The 13,679-nt window shown below is 39.7% G+C and overlaps 1 protein-coding gene across 5 annotated transcripts in view; it reads right to left on the bottom strand.

Moving 5' to 3' along the window:
• The window catches only part of ARFGAP3 (ADP ribosylation factor GTPase activating protein 3), a 35,402-nt gene that overhangs the window by 12,401 nt on the left and 9,322 nt on the right, over positions 1-13,679 (bottom strand). The window contains exons 4-10 of one of the 5 annotated variants that reach the window (XM_032220851.1): positions 13,207-13,338; positions 11,559-11,642; positions 8,349-8,430; positions 7,836-7,892; positions 7,089-7,133; positions 4,323-4,369; positions 2,797-2,927 (exon numbers count right to left, since the gene is read on the bottom strand). In XM_032220851.1, coding sequence (XP_032076742.1) covers positions 2,797-2,927; positions 4,323-4,369; positions 7,089-7,133; positions 7,836-7,892; positions 8,349-8,430; positions 11,559-11,642; positions 13,207-13,338 — 578 coding nt within the window. Of the gene's footprint in view, positions 1-2,796; positions 2,928-4,322; positions 4,370-7,088; positions 7,134-7,835; positions 7,896-8,348; positions 8,431-11,558; positions 11,643-13,206; positions 13,339-13,679 lie in introns of all 5 variants that reach the window. The other 4 variants (XM_032220849.1, XM_032220853.1, XM_032220852.1 and 1 more) reach the window with 4 other exon arrangements.

A 13,679-nucleotide genomic window follows, 5' to 3' on the forward strand; every position in this document is an offset into this window, starting at 1 on the left:
ACCCTGCCTTTATTACATTTACAAACAATTCAAGGCAGCGAACATATCCAAGGCACCTTCCTCTTCCTACTTTCCCCACATCAACAATCATGTAAGGTGGGTTGGGCTGGGAGACAGTGGCTTCCACAAAGTCACCCTGCTGGCTTTCATGGTTGGGGCTGGACTTCAACTCCCTTGTCTCCCGCTTTCTAGCCTAGTGCCTTAACCACTTGACTAAACTGTCTCTTATATACAAATATGGGAAAGCCAAGGGAAACCATCAAAACCATTTAAAAAAATGAAAGTTAGAATATTTTGGACATGTGATGCGACACCCAGAAAAATATGGCATACCATATTTTTTGGAGTATAAGACGCACCGGAGTATAAGACACACCAAGGTTTTGAAGAGGCAAATTTTTTTAAAAAGTAGGTACGTAGATAGAGGGATAGAGAGGGAGAAAAAGAGAGAGAAATACAGTAGGTAGGAAGGGAGAGAGAGTGTGTAGATAAGTAGGTAGAGGGATAGAGAGAGAGAAATATAAAGAGAGAGAGAAATACAGTAGATAGGTAGGTAGGGAGAGAGAGAGAGTAGGTAGGTAGGTAGGTAGAGGGATAGAGAGAACAGAAAGAGAGAGAGAGAAATACAGTAGATAGGTAGGGAGGGGGGAGAGAGAGAGATACAGTAGATAGGTAGGGAGAGAGAGAGAAATACAGTAGGTAGGTAGGTTTAGAGTTAAACTGTTCCTGCACCTAACTATGGTTAGTTGAAACGAATGTAGTTTTACATTTGCTTGCTTCTGCTAATCATAGTTAATAGTAATGTTTTATTCTAATTTAGCTATGCTGCTAAACTTAGTCTAAAATGGAAATGAACTTCTTTTTCTTAACTGTTTAGGTGGCAGGAATATATACATAGTGGATTTAATGATCATTTAAATTAATCCCTACTAACAAACACTCCCTCCCCATATTATTGCCCCTCTCAATAAGTAAAATATAATGCCAATTTAGAAGACACAGTGAATAAAAATAATCCTGAATGTTTCTTAGTATTGGAGCATCTTCAATCTGAGGGCAGCTGCTGCAAGTTATAAACAAGTAGAACTCTACACAAATCATAACAGTTGAATAGTGCAGTGTATGAAGACATACATATTAGGAAAATAATATGAATCAATTATATCTGATTTTCATAACAAATTACTAGTTTAGCATTTACTCCTGGTATATTTAATGAATCCTTTGTAATGGTGTGGAATAGAAATGAAGATGTATAAAAATGATCTAATAGGAAAGTATCTTAGATTACCAGATATTTTGTTAAAGGTATTAAAGAAATAACAGGTAAATGGAAATTAATGGATTACTAATTAAACAAATGACAGCTAACTGAAGAAATCAATTGACTATGAAGTTCTGTGGTATTAATTCCTATCTTGAAAGCCATGCAAATGTGCTATAAAAGCTTTCAATAAATATTGTTTTGAGTTTTCATTTACAAGACAAAAATCACACTTACTGTTATTTCTGTCTGACAGCATTAACAAAATCAAAAATATCAGAACATAGTTCTTCAAAGAAAGATGCAATAATTTTTTCCGACCTAACTTTTAGCAGAATTTTAGCAAATTGCAACACAAGCATTTAATCAATGTAACAAAGAAGAAAAGTAAAGTCATTAAGAATAGCTTGGCATCCCATTTTGATAGCTTAGTAAATTTTTGTAGACATAAAACCTGGATAAACATTTCTACAATTGATCAAGAAAAGTGTGTGCTATTTAGAGGAATATTTCCAAATGGCAGCTCTGTTTATTTAAATGCAATGGCTATTCTATCCTTGAAAGTAATGGAAAAGATATATAGGATGTAAATAATATACAATGTAAACGTTTGCTCCATTTTCTCCTTGCAATCTAAAATAATTAAAAGCATATTCATGTTTTAATGGAATTTTATTATAACTCTGTTCAGTCTCAACTGATTATGAAGTGAATTCAGATTTATTCAGAAATAGACCCATACAGTGCATACTTAGGTGGTAAAAGCAGCCTATTAAGTTCTAAGGTATTGGATCATGTTTTGAAAAATGATGACATACTATTATTTAGTTCCAGGAAGGAAAAGCATTTTATTCCGCAACTCATTTCCGACTACAGGGGCCGGCGTTCATCTACGTTTCGAGCCCATGAGCCACCAAAGACATTTCCGTGGTCATGTGGCCAGCATGATGTCGTGGAGCACTATTTTCTCTCCACTGAGGTGGTATCTATTTATCTACTCGCATTTGCATGCTTTCGAATTGCTAGGTGGGCAGGAGCTAGGCAAAGTCTTGAACCCGGGCTGTCAGCTTTCCAGCTTACAAGCCCAGCATCTTAACTGTGGAACCATCACGCTGCCTTAGTTCCAGGGCCTATACCAGGGGTGTCAAACTCTACGGCCGCAAACCGGATGTGGTCTGCAGGGTGCTTAAATCTGGCCTGCGGGGTTGGCCTGGAAATAATAAAGGCTGGCCCGCAGTGCCTCTGGCCAAAACAGGGCACGAAGGGGTGCATATGGCCCCCCTCGCCCCCGTTTTGGCTAGTAGGGTGCTGTCCCATCTCCCCCCCCTCCCACCAGCCAGCCCATGGAGAACTACAATGCTGATCAAGCCCTCAAAACAATCCAGTTTGACACCCCTGGCCTATATCAAAGTAAAGTAGGCATCATCCCTAAAGTTCCTTGTATCAGAGGGTATTCAAACATTTGTCACTTCAAATACCCATTTAAGTCTGTACAGAGAGAATCTAACAGGTGCCAAGCCAAGTCTACTTACAATGGTTCTTCCTTCTCTGTTGCTTTGCCAGCTTCCTTCAGTTTATCTACTGCCTGTGCTTGTTTTTCTATCTCGTTAAAACTCTTGCTGCTCAGTTTCTGGGCCCCCAAACCACATTTCTTAGCTCCAACCTTTAGAAAGAAAAATGAAAAAAAAAACATTATTACAATATAAGAATGCATGTTATTTCATGTTTTCTTTCTTTAAGAGCAAAATGGAAAAGAAACAGCTTCTAGTAAAGGCAAGGGAAGCCATTCCAGTAACGTCTGGCTTCAGCATTCGTGACGCTTTGCAATTCCTAGGGTAGCCTCACTGTTCCTGATTTGTGAGCTGTAATTTGTGAGCGATGGGCCACTATTACATTTTGATTGTTGGATGAGGCAAATCTACGATTAGTAGTTGATCACAGTATTAAAAAAAGGGTTGCCAATTCTGCTTTGAAAGCAGTTAATGAACAATTCAGATGTCAAATTTGGTAAAGCAACGTTGTAAAGATGAATACAAAAAATGCATTCTAATTGCACCCGCTTATGTGGCTAGATATAAATCACATGAAATACAGTTTACCATATTTTTTGGACTATAAGATGCACCCGAGTATAAGATGCACCACGATTTTGAAGAGGTAATTTTTTAAAAAAGTTTTTGCATTCTGCAGGCCTTCCAAACCCTCTGCATGCCTCGTTTTTCACCAAAGAAAAGAGAGAGGGACTTTGGGAGGCTTGTAGAGTGTTCCGGGGAGAGGGGAGCAAAAACGAGCATAAAATGACCCATTTTTTGCATGCAGGGCCAATTTAAGAGCAGTGGGTAAGAATGCCACAAGGAAGGTTCAATCCTCCCCCCCCCCCCAATCCCTGCCTTCCTTCAACGACCGTATGTTTCGGAGTATAAGACGCACCAAGGTTTTGAAGAGACAAATAAAAAACAAGTTTCTGCATTCTGCAGACCTCCCCAAAACGGACAGTTTTCAAAAAAACGGGCCCATTTCTTTTTAAAGGCATGAATAGTCTTTAGGAAGCTTGTAGAGTGCTCCGAGGGTGGGGGATGAGCAAAAACCAGCCTGTTTTTTGTCAAAAAAATTACATGAATAGCCTTTAGGAGGCTTATAGAGTGCTCCTCGGGGCTGCAAAATTGACCAAAAAATGGACCATTTTGCGCTCATTTCTGCCCTCCCCAGTCCCCAGGAGCACTCTGAAAGCTTCCTACAGGCTCTGCATGGCCATTTTGGTGGAGGGGAGGCAAAAAATGCTGTATTCAGTGTATAAAACGCACCCAGATTTTGACTCTCTTTTTTGAGGGAAAAAGGTGTGTCTTATAGTCCGAAAAATATTGTAGTTAATAATAGGATGTCACTTTTTAGGAGAGGATGACCTGCATATAGGCCTAACTACTGAGGACTAATTTGATTAAATTCAGAGCTATAGAACTCTTTATATAGTAACTTTCACAACCACATAAAAAAGAGCATGAATCTCTTGAGCAGCCCATTAAAAGAGAGTCTTGAAAATATCAGTCTAAATACTTACTCCCTTTTTTACTTGATTTGGTTTCTTCTTCATCATACAACTGAGTTCTGTAAGAAAAATACACAGCCTATGAATTATATACAAGATGAAATTATCATTAACAATGATATCTGTAAAAGTATAAAACACCAAAATTGCCCATTTAACTTACAAGAATTAGGAAAAGCAATGCAATATAATATGGAATTAGTTTTCAACATTTAAAAATAATATATAATCATCCAGAGAAAGGAATTCTAGGCACCTGCATATAAATCAATGCATTTCTAAAGTTCTGTATTTTTCAAGAAAAGAATTTAGTATAAAAGGGGAAATATGTTTCTCGAGAATGTCTAACAATTTTTTCTTAGGGGAAACTAAGATGATATTTTAAATGGAATAAAATAACTAAATATTTGTTTGCAAGTAAATCAATTAAGTCCCTAAACAGTTTACCAACTGACACATTAAATAAATTGCAGTTTTTCAGAATTAGAAATCTGTCCCAACAGACTTTCCTCCAGTATGGTAAATCTCACCAAAAAGTTATCTTCATAAAGCCGAGATTGAGTAATATCATATATCTTGGAGGTGAGTATTGTTATGAGGATGCTTCAACTGATGGCAGTGCCTGGCCAGTCCTTACTGATCTCAGAAGACAAGTAGGAGTGACCTGACAACAGAAACCCCTGGAATATGGATGAGATTGGAAATCCCCCATTTTAAATGAACAAAAAAAAAAAAAAAAAATCTGGAAGGAGGCAAGCTGAGCTGGTAGCCTTGCCAAGAAAATTACATAGATGCAGTCCTTAGGCACTGAGTTTAATTTGGAAATGTCAGTCTTTATAAGTACCAGCAATTCCTGTGTCACTAAGGTCAGAGGAATTAACTTTTGCATTAATGTTTATATGGAACTACGCAGGCCAAAATAAGATACTTGTTTTTCAAAGGAAACAATGACATTAGGACTAGAATAGTGGTGTCCCACTCTCTTTTAGCAAAGGGGGGGGGGAGTAGCAATACGTCATGTGATGACAACCAGGGGTGAAGTTCAGCAGGTTCTGACAGGTTCTGGAGAACCGGTAGCGGAAACTTTGAGTCGTTTGGAGAACCGGCAAATACCACCTCTGGCTGGCCCCAGAGTGGGATGGGAATGGAGATTTTGCAATATCTTTCTTCCAGGAGTGGGATGGGAATGGAGATTTTGCAGTATCCTTCCCCTACCACGCCCACCAAACCACATCCACAGAACCAGTAGTAAAAAAAATTGAATTTCACCACTGATGACAACGTATTGTCACAAGTTTGACAACCATGAACTAAACTAAAGGGTACAAAGCATATTATTAGCTGATAGCTAATGCAGTTAGAATGCAGTACTGCCGGCTGCCAGCAGTTTGGCAGTTCAATTCTCACCAGCTCAGCCTTCCATCCTTCCAAAGTCAGTAAAATGAGGACCCAGATTGTTGGGGCAATATGCTGATTCTATAAACCGCTTAGCGGGGTCTATAAAGCACTGTGAAGCAGTATATAAGTCTAAGTGCTATTGCTATTAATATTACAGCAAACAAAATACATATTTATTACTACCAGTTCTGTATATGTGGTTGATCGCCTTTTTAAGGCACTTGGACAGAATAAGTAGAAATGATAATAGAACGGTTAGGGTGTGTGTGTGATTAAAAACAATGGAATGCTGAACTAGTAGAATGTCACTATAGAGTAACCAGTTAATTTCATATGAGACAATGGATGGAAAAGCTAAGAGGGAGCAAAAGGCAGTTGACAAAAGTAAAAGGAATAAGAAGAAAAAGAAGAAGAGATAGTTAATACATAGAAAAAATACAACCCTTGCACAAAACCAGGTAGTGATTCTGTAAATCATGAAATTTTGTGCCTCTAAACATCAACTTAGTATAATACTGTTTTAACTGCTTATGAACAGTTCTCCAAATAAATGAAAGCCAGAACATAATACTTCCCTACATCTAAGACACAACTGTCAGGAAAACATCTGACAAAAGAGAACAACAGGAATATCAATATGGGAACCTTGACTATTTTGAGCGTTGCCAAAGTAAACTTAGAAGAAATTATGCCATTTCTCACCAAGTAAATCCACTTTTGCTACAAGATTCAACTATTAATGTTATCCACAACTACGACTGCTGACCCAGTCAATGGATCAGATTAAGAATTAGATTCTGTATGCCACTCTAAACTGCAGAAAGAAAGAAAAAATAAGAAAGCAGTGAACATGTAGTGCTTTGTTCTATGTAAATAGTGAGAACAAATTATGGCATCACTTCTAGCTCCTTCACTGCAGGAGAAACGTGAAACCCCATGTAACAGAATAGAATAAGATTCTTTCTTGAAGTCAAAGACCAGTAACCTGAATGGCCTACAAGCAATAAACTGTTCAGAAAATGTAACAGATATCAACACAATAAAACAGATAACAGAGCATTCATCATCTGTTGCCAGTTCTCTGTCTTGTCACCTGCATGGAAACTAGTTTTGGATCTCCATATGAAAGACACCTCAAAGATGTAATATGTTAACTATGGGGCTACTGAATAAATCTCATTGCTCTTTAGTTACATCAAGAAAAATAGTAAAAAAAAGTAGGTTCAGAAGCAAGAGAAAATTTTAAAAGAAATTAGAAGCATGTAGATATATTTGCTGGAAGTGCTAAACACAAACTAAGTAAATTAATATAATGCTCTATTCCACAGCAGTATGTGGAAATTGAAGCAGCAAAACAGGGTAACTAAAACATCCAGTCACCTTTGTTAGGTGCGGTGCCTGAAGTATCTACCTTCTCCAAGTTGGCTAAAATAAGAGATAAAAAATATGTATCACTAACTAAATAAACATATGCATTTATACAAGAATGCAGCTGCATTTGATTCTAAGAGCCAATTTACCAAATCCCCCCTCACCCCCACCCCAAGAAATAGCATATGGTTCCTATGTTTGGGAGTTGCGCCATTTCAGAATGAAGGAAGAAACAATTTAAATTTCTCCATCTTGCCAGAACGTTAGCATATTTCTGATCTCCTAAAAGAAAGTGTGGTTGTATTCTGTCTGTTCATTTAAATTTTATATAGCTTAAACATGGATGCAGTATGTCAGCTGAAAAGCAAACACCAGGAATGAAGACTCAGAATACTCTAAGTGGAAAGATATTTCTGACTCAACTGCAAACATGCTAAAGAGAACATCCAGAATCGTGGCTCTATTATATGATGCTAATCATTACATCCTCAAATAAAAACAGCTACAAGTAAACCAGGAGCTATCGGAAGAAAATCGTGTTCTAAAACATGCCTCAGTAATGTATGTGTAGCAATAATGTGTAATTCTGACTCATGCCATCTTCCGAACTCTAGTAATAGTTAGCTGTTGAGGGCTAGGATAATTATTACTATGAAACTGCTGACAAGTCAACAAACACAATGTAAGATTTGTACTGTTTTGTCCATTCCGCTACATCTGTAGACATTCAGAGATATTTTCTTCTGTACTGTTTACCTAAATTAGCTTCAGGCGATACACTAAGGTAATCAACACTTGGCCCATATTCTGGATCTTCTAGAAATATAAAAACAAACAAACCAGCAAGCATATAAATGTTAAAGATTAGTACAGTTCTAAATCCTTGATCCACATACAGTCAATTCAGCTTCCTGTTTTCCCAGTCAGTCAACTTCTGTTCTTACCTATTTGAATTAAAGGCAGTCGCAGTATGCTGAAAATTTATCTTGATCTGAACTGATTACAATAGGCAAATTTAACGTATATTTTATCAGAACCAGTCATATTTCTAGAACTTTTCATGTGTGACAATAACTGGCATGGGTTATAAAGCAGCAAAACTCACTTAGTTTTGTGTAAGTAGTTTTGTATATGTTTTTAAAAGCACTACAATTGATAAAAGCTATTTATCCAACAATCTTATAAAAACACAATCAACAGGATTTAGGAATTTTTACATATTTGCTACCTTTTGTCACACATTTTAGAAATGAAGTTGATAAACTATACCATCTTTGCTTTCTGAATTATTTTCTGAAGAATTCTGCTGTGGATTAATTTTTTCCTGTGGTGATGATTCCAGGTTACTAACCTACAAAAAAGAAAAAAGAAAACAAAACAAGTTATTAGCAGTGTTGAAGTCCAAAGAATTAAAATTAAGCTCATCAGAATTAGTTTAGGTACAGACTAATTTTCATGTATATAAGATATTAAGATATTACACGTTAAGAAGTTCTTCTGACATCTCATTCAGAAATACAGCTGAAAAATCCTATCGGATATGAATAATGAGGAAGTTTTAGTTTGAAGTCCCAGGTAGTGAGTGTAGTGAAATATTTTACTATCAATTTGCTTGTACAAAAAATGCATTTACCAGTGGTGGGTTGCTGGAGGTTCGCAGGGGTTCGGAGAACCTCTAGATAAGATTCTGTGCAATTCGGAGAACCCCCAAATCCCACTGCCCACCCAGCCCTGCGCCTCCCAGGAATTGCCATGTGGCCCGTTTTGGATGAAGGTAAGTGCAGGCGCGCGCAGAGGCTTGGGGAGGGTGAAAAAGGGCCTACTGGAAATTTAGGATGGCTGGAAACAGGCCCACTTCTGGCCTCCGGAGCCTGGGGAGGCCGTTTTCGCCCTCCCAGAGGCTCAAAGAAAGCCTCCTGCGCCCAGGGAGGGCAAAAACATGCCCCCACTGTGGTGCAGGAGGCAGAATAGGCCATGCCCACCATGGCCACGTCCACCCAGCAACCGGGCAGAGAACCTCTTGCTAAAATATTTGAAGCCCACCCCTGATTCAGCCTGTAAGATTTCTTCTAACCCAAATTAAATGGATTTGTATTTGATCAGAATTATATTGGTTTTAGTGAGCATGTGAAGAGAGATCGAGCAAGGGCTTGAAGGGAATTCAACTGAGACGAAACAGGACAAGGAGAGAGAGCCAGGAAGGTGGAAGGGCTGCTGACTGCTCAGCGTGTGAGAGATATTGCTTGTTGCTGACTTAGTTGTGAAATAGGTTCAGGGGACAAATAAAGCAGCCAACGTTTCAATGAGCAAGAGTAAACAAACAGGATCTTTTTTTGCATGAAGACAAACAGAATTTCTTTTTATGACCTGCAGAGAATGTGTCATGTTTGCTTTCCTTCCACAGACAGAATTTATACATGTTATAAATGGCCAGCTGCTCTCCTGGAAGAGGAGGTAAAGCACCCTGAGGCAAAGCAGTTCGTCTTCTATTTTATCAGGGGAAATGATGAACTCTTGAATCAGATATAGGAAGCCCTTGAAGAGGGGAAAATGGCATCAAGAAACTTCCCAGGACAAAGAAGGTAGTCAAAAAAAAAAGAATGCAGAAGAGGTGTGTGTGTCTGTATGAGTCTATGTGTATATATGGATTAGAGAACAAACGAAAGTATACAATATCCTCAAGAGAGTAAAATAATGGAAATGGAAATGGATGGTAGGTGGACCAAAGCAGTCATAGAACAGATCCCACTTGATAAAAAAGTGTCCACAAAAGAGATCTAAAACAAGATGGATCAACGGCATCAGCAAGTATTGTGGGCCCAATTGGCATGATGATGATGAGGAGGAGGAGGATAATGAGGATGAGGATGATAAAGATGATAGGCATTTAGAAAATAACTTCTTGGATTTAGTACGGATTTGTCAAAAATAAATTTGGCCAGCGAATATCATATGACGACGGGATTGTGATGGATCTAGCATATTTTGATTTCGGCGATCTGATGAATTCCCCATTAGGTTCTACCCGAGAAGCTGACAACATGTAAATTAGAACATGACTATCTCTAGATGAAAACGAGATGACTGAACAACTGTAACCAATGGATTAAGCTGGAAGGCATTGGACTGCTTATCACAGGACTTTGTTCTAGGCCAGAGATAGGAAACTATGGCTGGCTCATGAATAGTGGGAGTTGAAGTCCACAAGTCATAAAAAGGCCATAATTCCCCACCTCTCTTCTAGCCTTTGTGCTACTCAACACAAGATTTCAGGGGTTCCACCACAAATCCGCGGTAGACTAAAGCGTGCTCGACGAAAGCGCGTACGTGACGTCATCACAGCGCGACGAAAATGGCACACTGTGAGCGGTAAATTTAAAATTAACGCAAAAACCTTACCCTAACCCTCCCAAACCTAACCCTAAAACTAACCCTAACCCTTAACCTAACGCTAAACCTAACGCGAACCCTTAACCTAACCCTAAACCTAACCCTAACGCTTAACGTAACCCTAAACCTAACCCTAACCTAACCCTAACCCTAACCCTTACCTTTATGTGAATCGGCTTGCTGTAATTTTATTTTAATTTTAATTTATTTTTAATTTTATTTGTCGCGCTGCTGATGACGTCATGTACGCGCTTTGATCGGGCGCGCTTTAGTGGACCGCGGTTTTGACGGGTCACGGATTTCAGGAGGGTCTGGAAATCAGCATAAAGAATTTTAGCACGGTCTATGTCACTTCAACAGGAAAAATCAAACGGAGAAGCGTAGGATGAGAAGCAGTACTTACTGTTCCTTTTTATTCACCATTGATCAGAATGTAGCTAGATCAGTGATGGCTAACTTTTTTGTTGTCGCGTGCCAAAAGCACATGCATGCATACGGAAGCACGCCCCTCGCACCCTTAATGCAATAAGTGTGCAAACCCCCCCCTGCCTCCCTGCATGTGCGTGATCCCCCCGTGCAGCCTCCTGGGAGCAAAAACAGGCTGCGAGGAAGGTGCGCCGTATCCCCCACCCCCGTGCATGCACGCATACACACACCCTGTGCATGCACACACATCTCCAGCATGCGTCGTCCCTCGCGCATGCGTGACAGAGCCTTAAAATCAGCTGGCCAGCGCAAGACGCACACATGGTGGAGCTGAACTGGAGTGACAGCTCCTGTGCCCACAGAAAGGGCTCTGGATGCCACCCGTGGCACGCATACCAAAACCCGTCCAAGATGACTGAGAGACTAAAAAGAAGAACATAAGAAGAACTGCTTGAGGCATTGATTTACTTAACTTGGAGAAGACTTTGGGGAGACCTGATCAACTTTCAGCAGTTTACTGTGACATACGGGAATGTGACAGGGGTGAACCAATATTTTGGTTGCCGCTGAGACATCTCTAATGATGTCCACGCTATCTTACCTCCCATTGTTCACATATAGATAAAATTCCATAAAATGAAAAACTTTTCAGTTATTCTATACCCGAGTAGAGACGTGAGAGGCAAAGAAGTCTTCTTCTTTCTCTTGAGGTGATAAAGGAGGGGCTCCGGAGCCATCTATCCATAACTAAAATCCACAATAACATAAACATAAGTGAGACATTTGTCAGGATTCTTTGCTTTTCTGTTTGTTTAAAGTGCTTGCGCTACCTTTTCTTCTGTTTCCTAATGTAGAAAAACTGTTCAACCAGTTTTTCTGAAAACCATTACACAATACTGGACAAATTGGCTGTGAACAAGATGAAATTGCGGATGCTTGTAATTATAAAGCTTTTGGGATCAAATTCAGAAAGGGTATTCTGGAGTGTATCCATTACAGCAGTGTTTCTCAACTTTGGCAACTTTAAGTCCTGTGGACTTCAACTCCCAGAATCTCCCAGCCAACACAGCTGGCTGGGGAATTCTGGGAATTGAAGTCCACAGGACTTAAAGTCGCCATGGTTGAGAAACACTGCATTACAGGAAATCCTTGACTTACAACCATCCATTTAAGGATTGTTCAAAGTTACAGCAGTGAAAAAAAAGTGACTTATGGCTATTTTTCCCACATATGACTGTTGCAGCATCCCCGTGGCCATGTGATCAAAATTTGGACGCCTTGCAACTGACATGTATTTATGATGGTTGCAATGTCCTGGTTCATGTGACAAGACAAGCACAGTCAATGGGACAGTCAGACGCACTTAACAACTATTTTCCTAACTTAACAACTGCAGTGATTCACTTAACAACTGTGGCAAGAAAGGCTGTAAAATGGGGCAAAACCAGGGGCGGGCTGCTGGGGATTCAAAGAGGTTCAGGAGAGCCTCTAGCTAAGATTCTGTGCAGTTCGGAGAACCCCCAAATCCCACTCCTGGCTGGCCCCACCCACCCCACCCAGGATTCTCCATGAGGCCCATTTTGGATGCAGGTAAGTGCAGGGCACGCACAGATGCTCAGGGAGGGCGAAAAATGGGCCTACTGGAAGTTTGGGAAGGCCAGAAATGGGCCCGTCTCCAGCCTCCAGACGGCCTGGGGAGGCAGTTTTCGCCCTCCCAGAGGCTGGAGGAAAGCTTCCTGACCCCGGGGAGGGCAAACCCCCACTCCCGTGGTGCAGGAGGCCGACACATGGCCATGCCCACCCAGCAACCAGGTAGAGAACCCCTCGCTAAAATCTTTGAAGCCCACTCCTGGGCAAAACTCATTTAACTATCTTGCTTAGTAACAGATATTTGGGGCTTAATTGTGGTTGTATATCAAGAACTATCTGTATAGTTCTTTAAAGCAGATGGACTTCTGCCCAGGTTCTCAGCCCCAGCAATTAGGCTCAATCATTTCAGTCAAACACAACCGTTTTTGCAAATTAATTGTAGGGATCCAACCAGTTGTATGAACACTGCCCTACAACAAGAACAGCATGGTGTATTTTATCTTTGCATATGAACTGGTTATAATAAGCAGAAAAGCAAAGCTTAAAGACAATAGTACTGATATTAAAAATACAATATTGCTTTCTCTTTTCAAATAACCTGCAACATTTTGACATATATGAATACCATGATGCCAATACCATATCATGTTAGCTTTATAAACTTTCAGGTGGCCGAACAAGACAAAATCAGTAAGCACTGTAAAATATGTACATGACTTACATCTGTGCCATATTTCCGTGTTGCCTGAGCTGCAAGAACTCTAATCTTGTCCCGGTAGAGCTGTGCAGTACGACTGCCATACTTGGCATTGGTGTCATTTGTGGTGCAACCATGCTGATGAAAGAATGCAGACTAAAAAGAAAAACATCGAGAAGATGCGCTTTTAAAAAAATATTTTAAAATCCTCTTGATTATATACAAAATAAATATGGGACTAAGAAATTCCAGATAGCCTATGCTTAAGATCAGGAATGATTTAAACTGTTTAAAGTTGGCTTAGCAAGGAGGAGCTAAGTTCAACGTAAAGATGTTATTAATTTTTTATTTTTTTTAATCAATATATTTTAGACTGTGTTTGTTAAAAATCTATACCGTGTACGGGTTCTGGGAAGTCGGAGGGGTAGGTTATGGGGGGTCGGGGGGTCGGGTGGGGGGGGAGGGATATATACCAGGTTAGACAAGATGTGTTAGAT

This window comes from Thamnophis elegans, chromosome 7 (genome assembly GCF_009769535.1).
Source record: "Thamnophis elegans isolate rThaEle1 chromosome 7, rThaEle1.pri, whole genome shotgun sequence".
Classification (NCBI taxonomy): domain Eukaryota; kingdom Metazoa; phylum Chordata; class Lepidosauria; order Squamata; family Colubridae; genus Thamnophis; species Thamnophis elegans.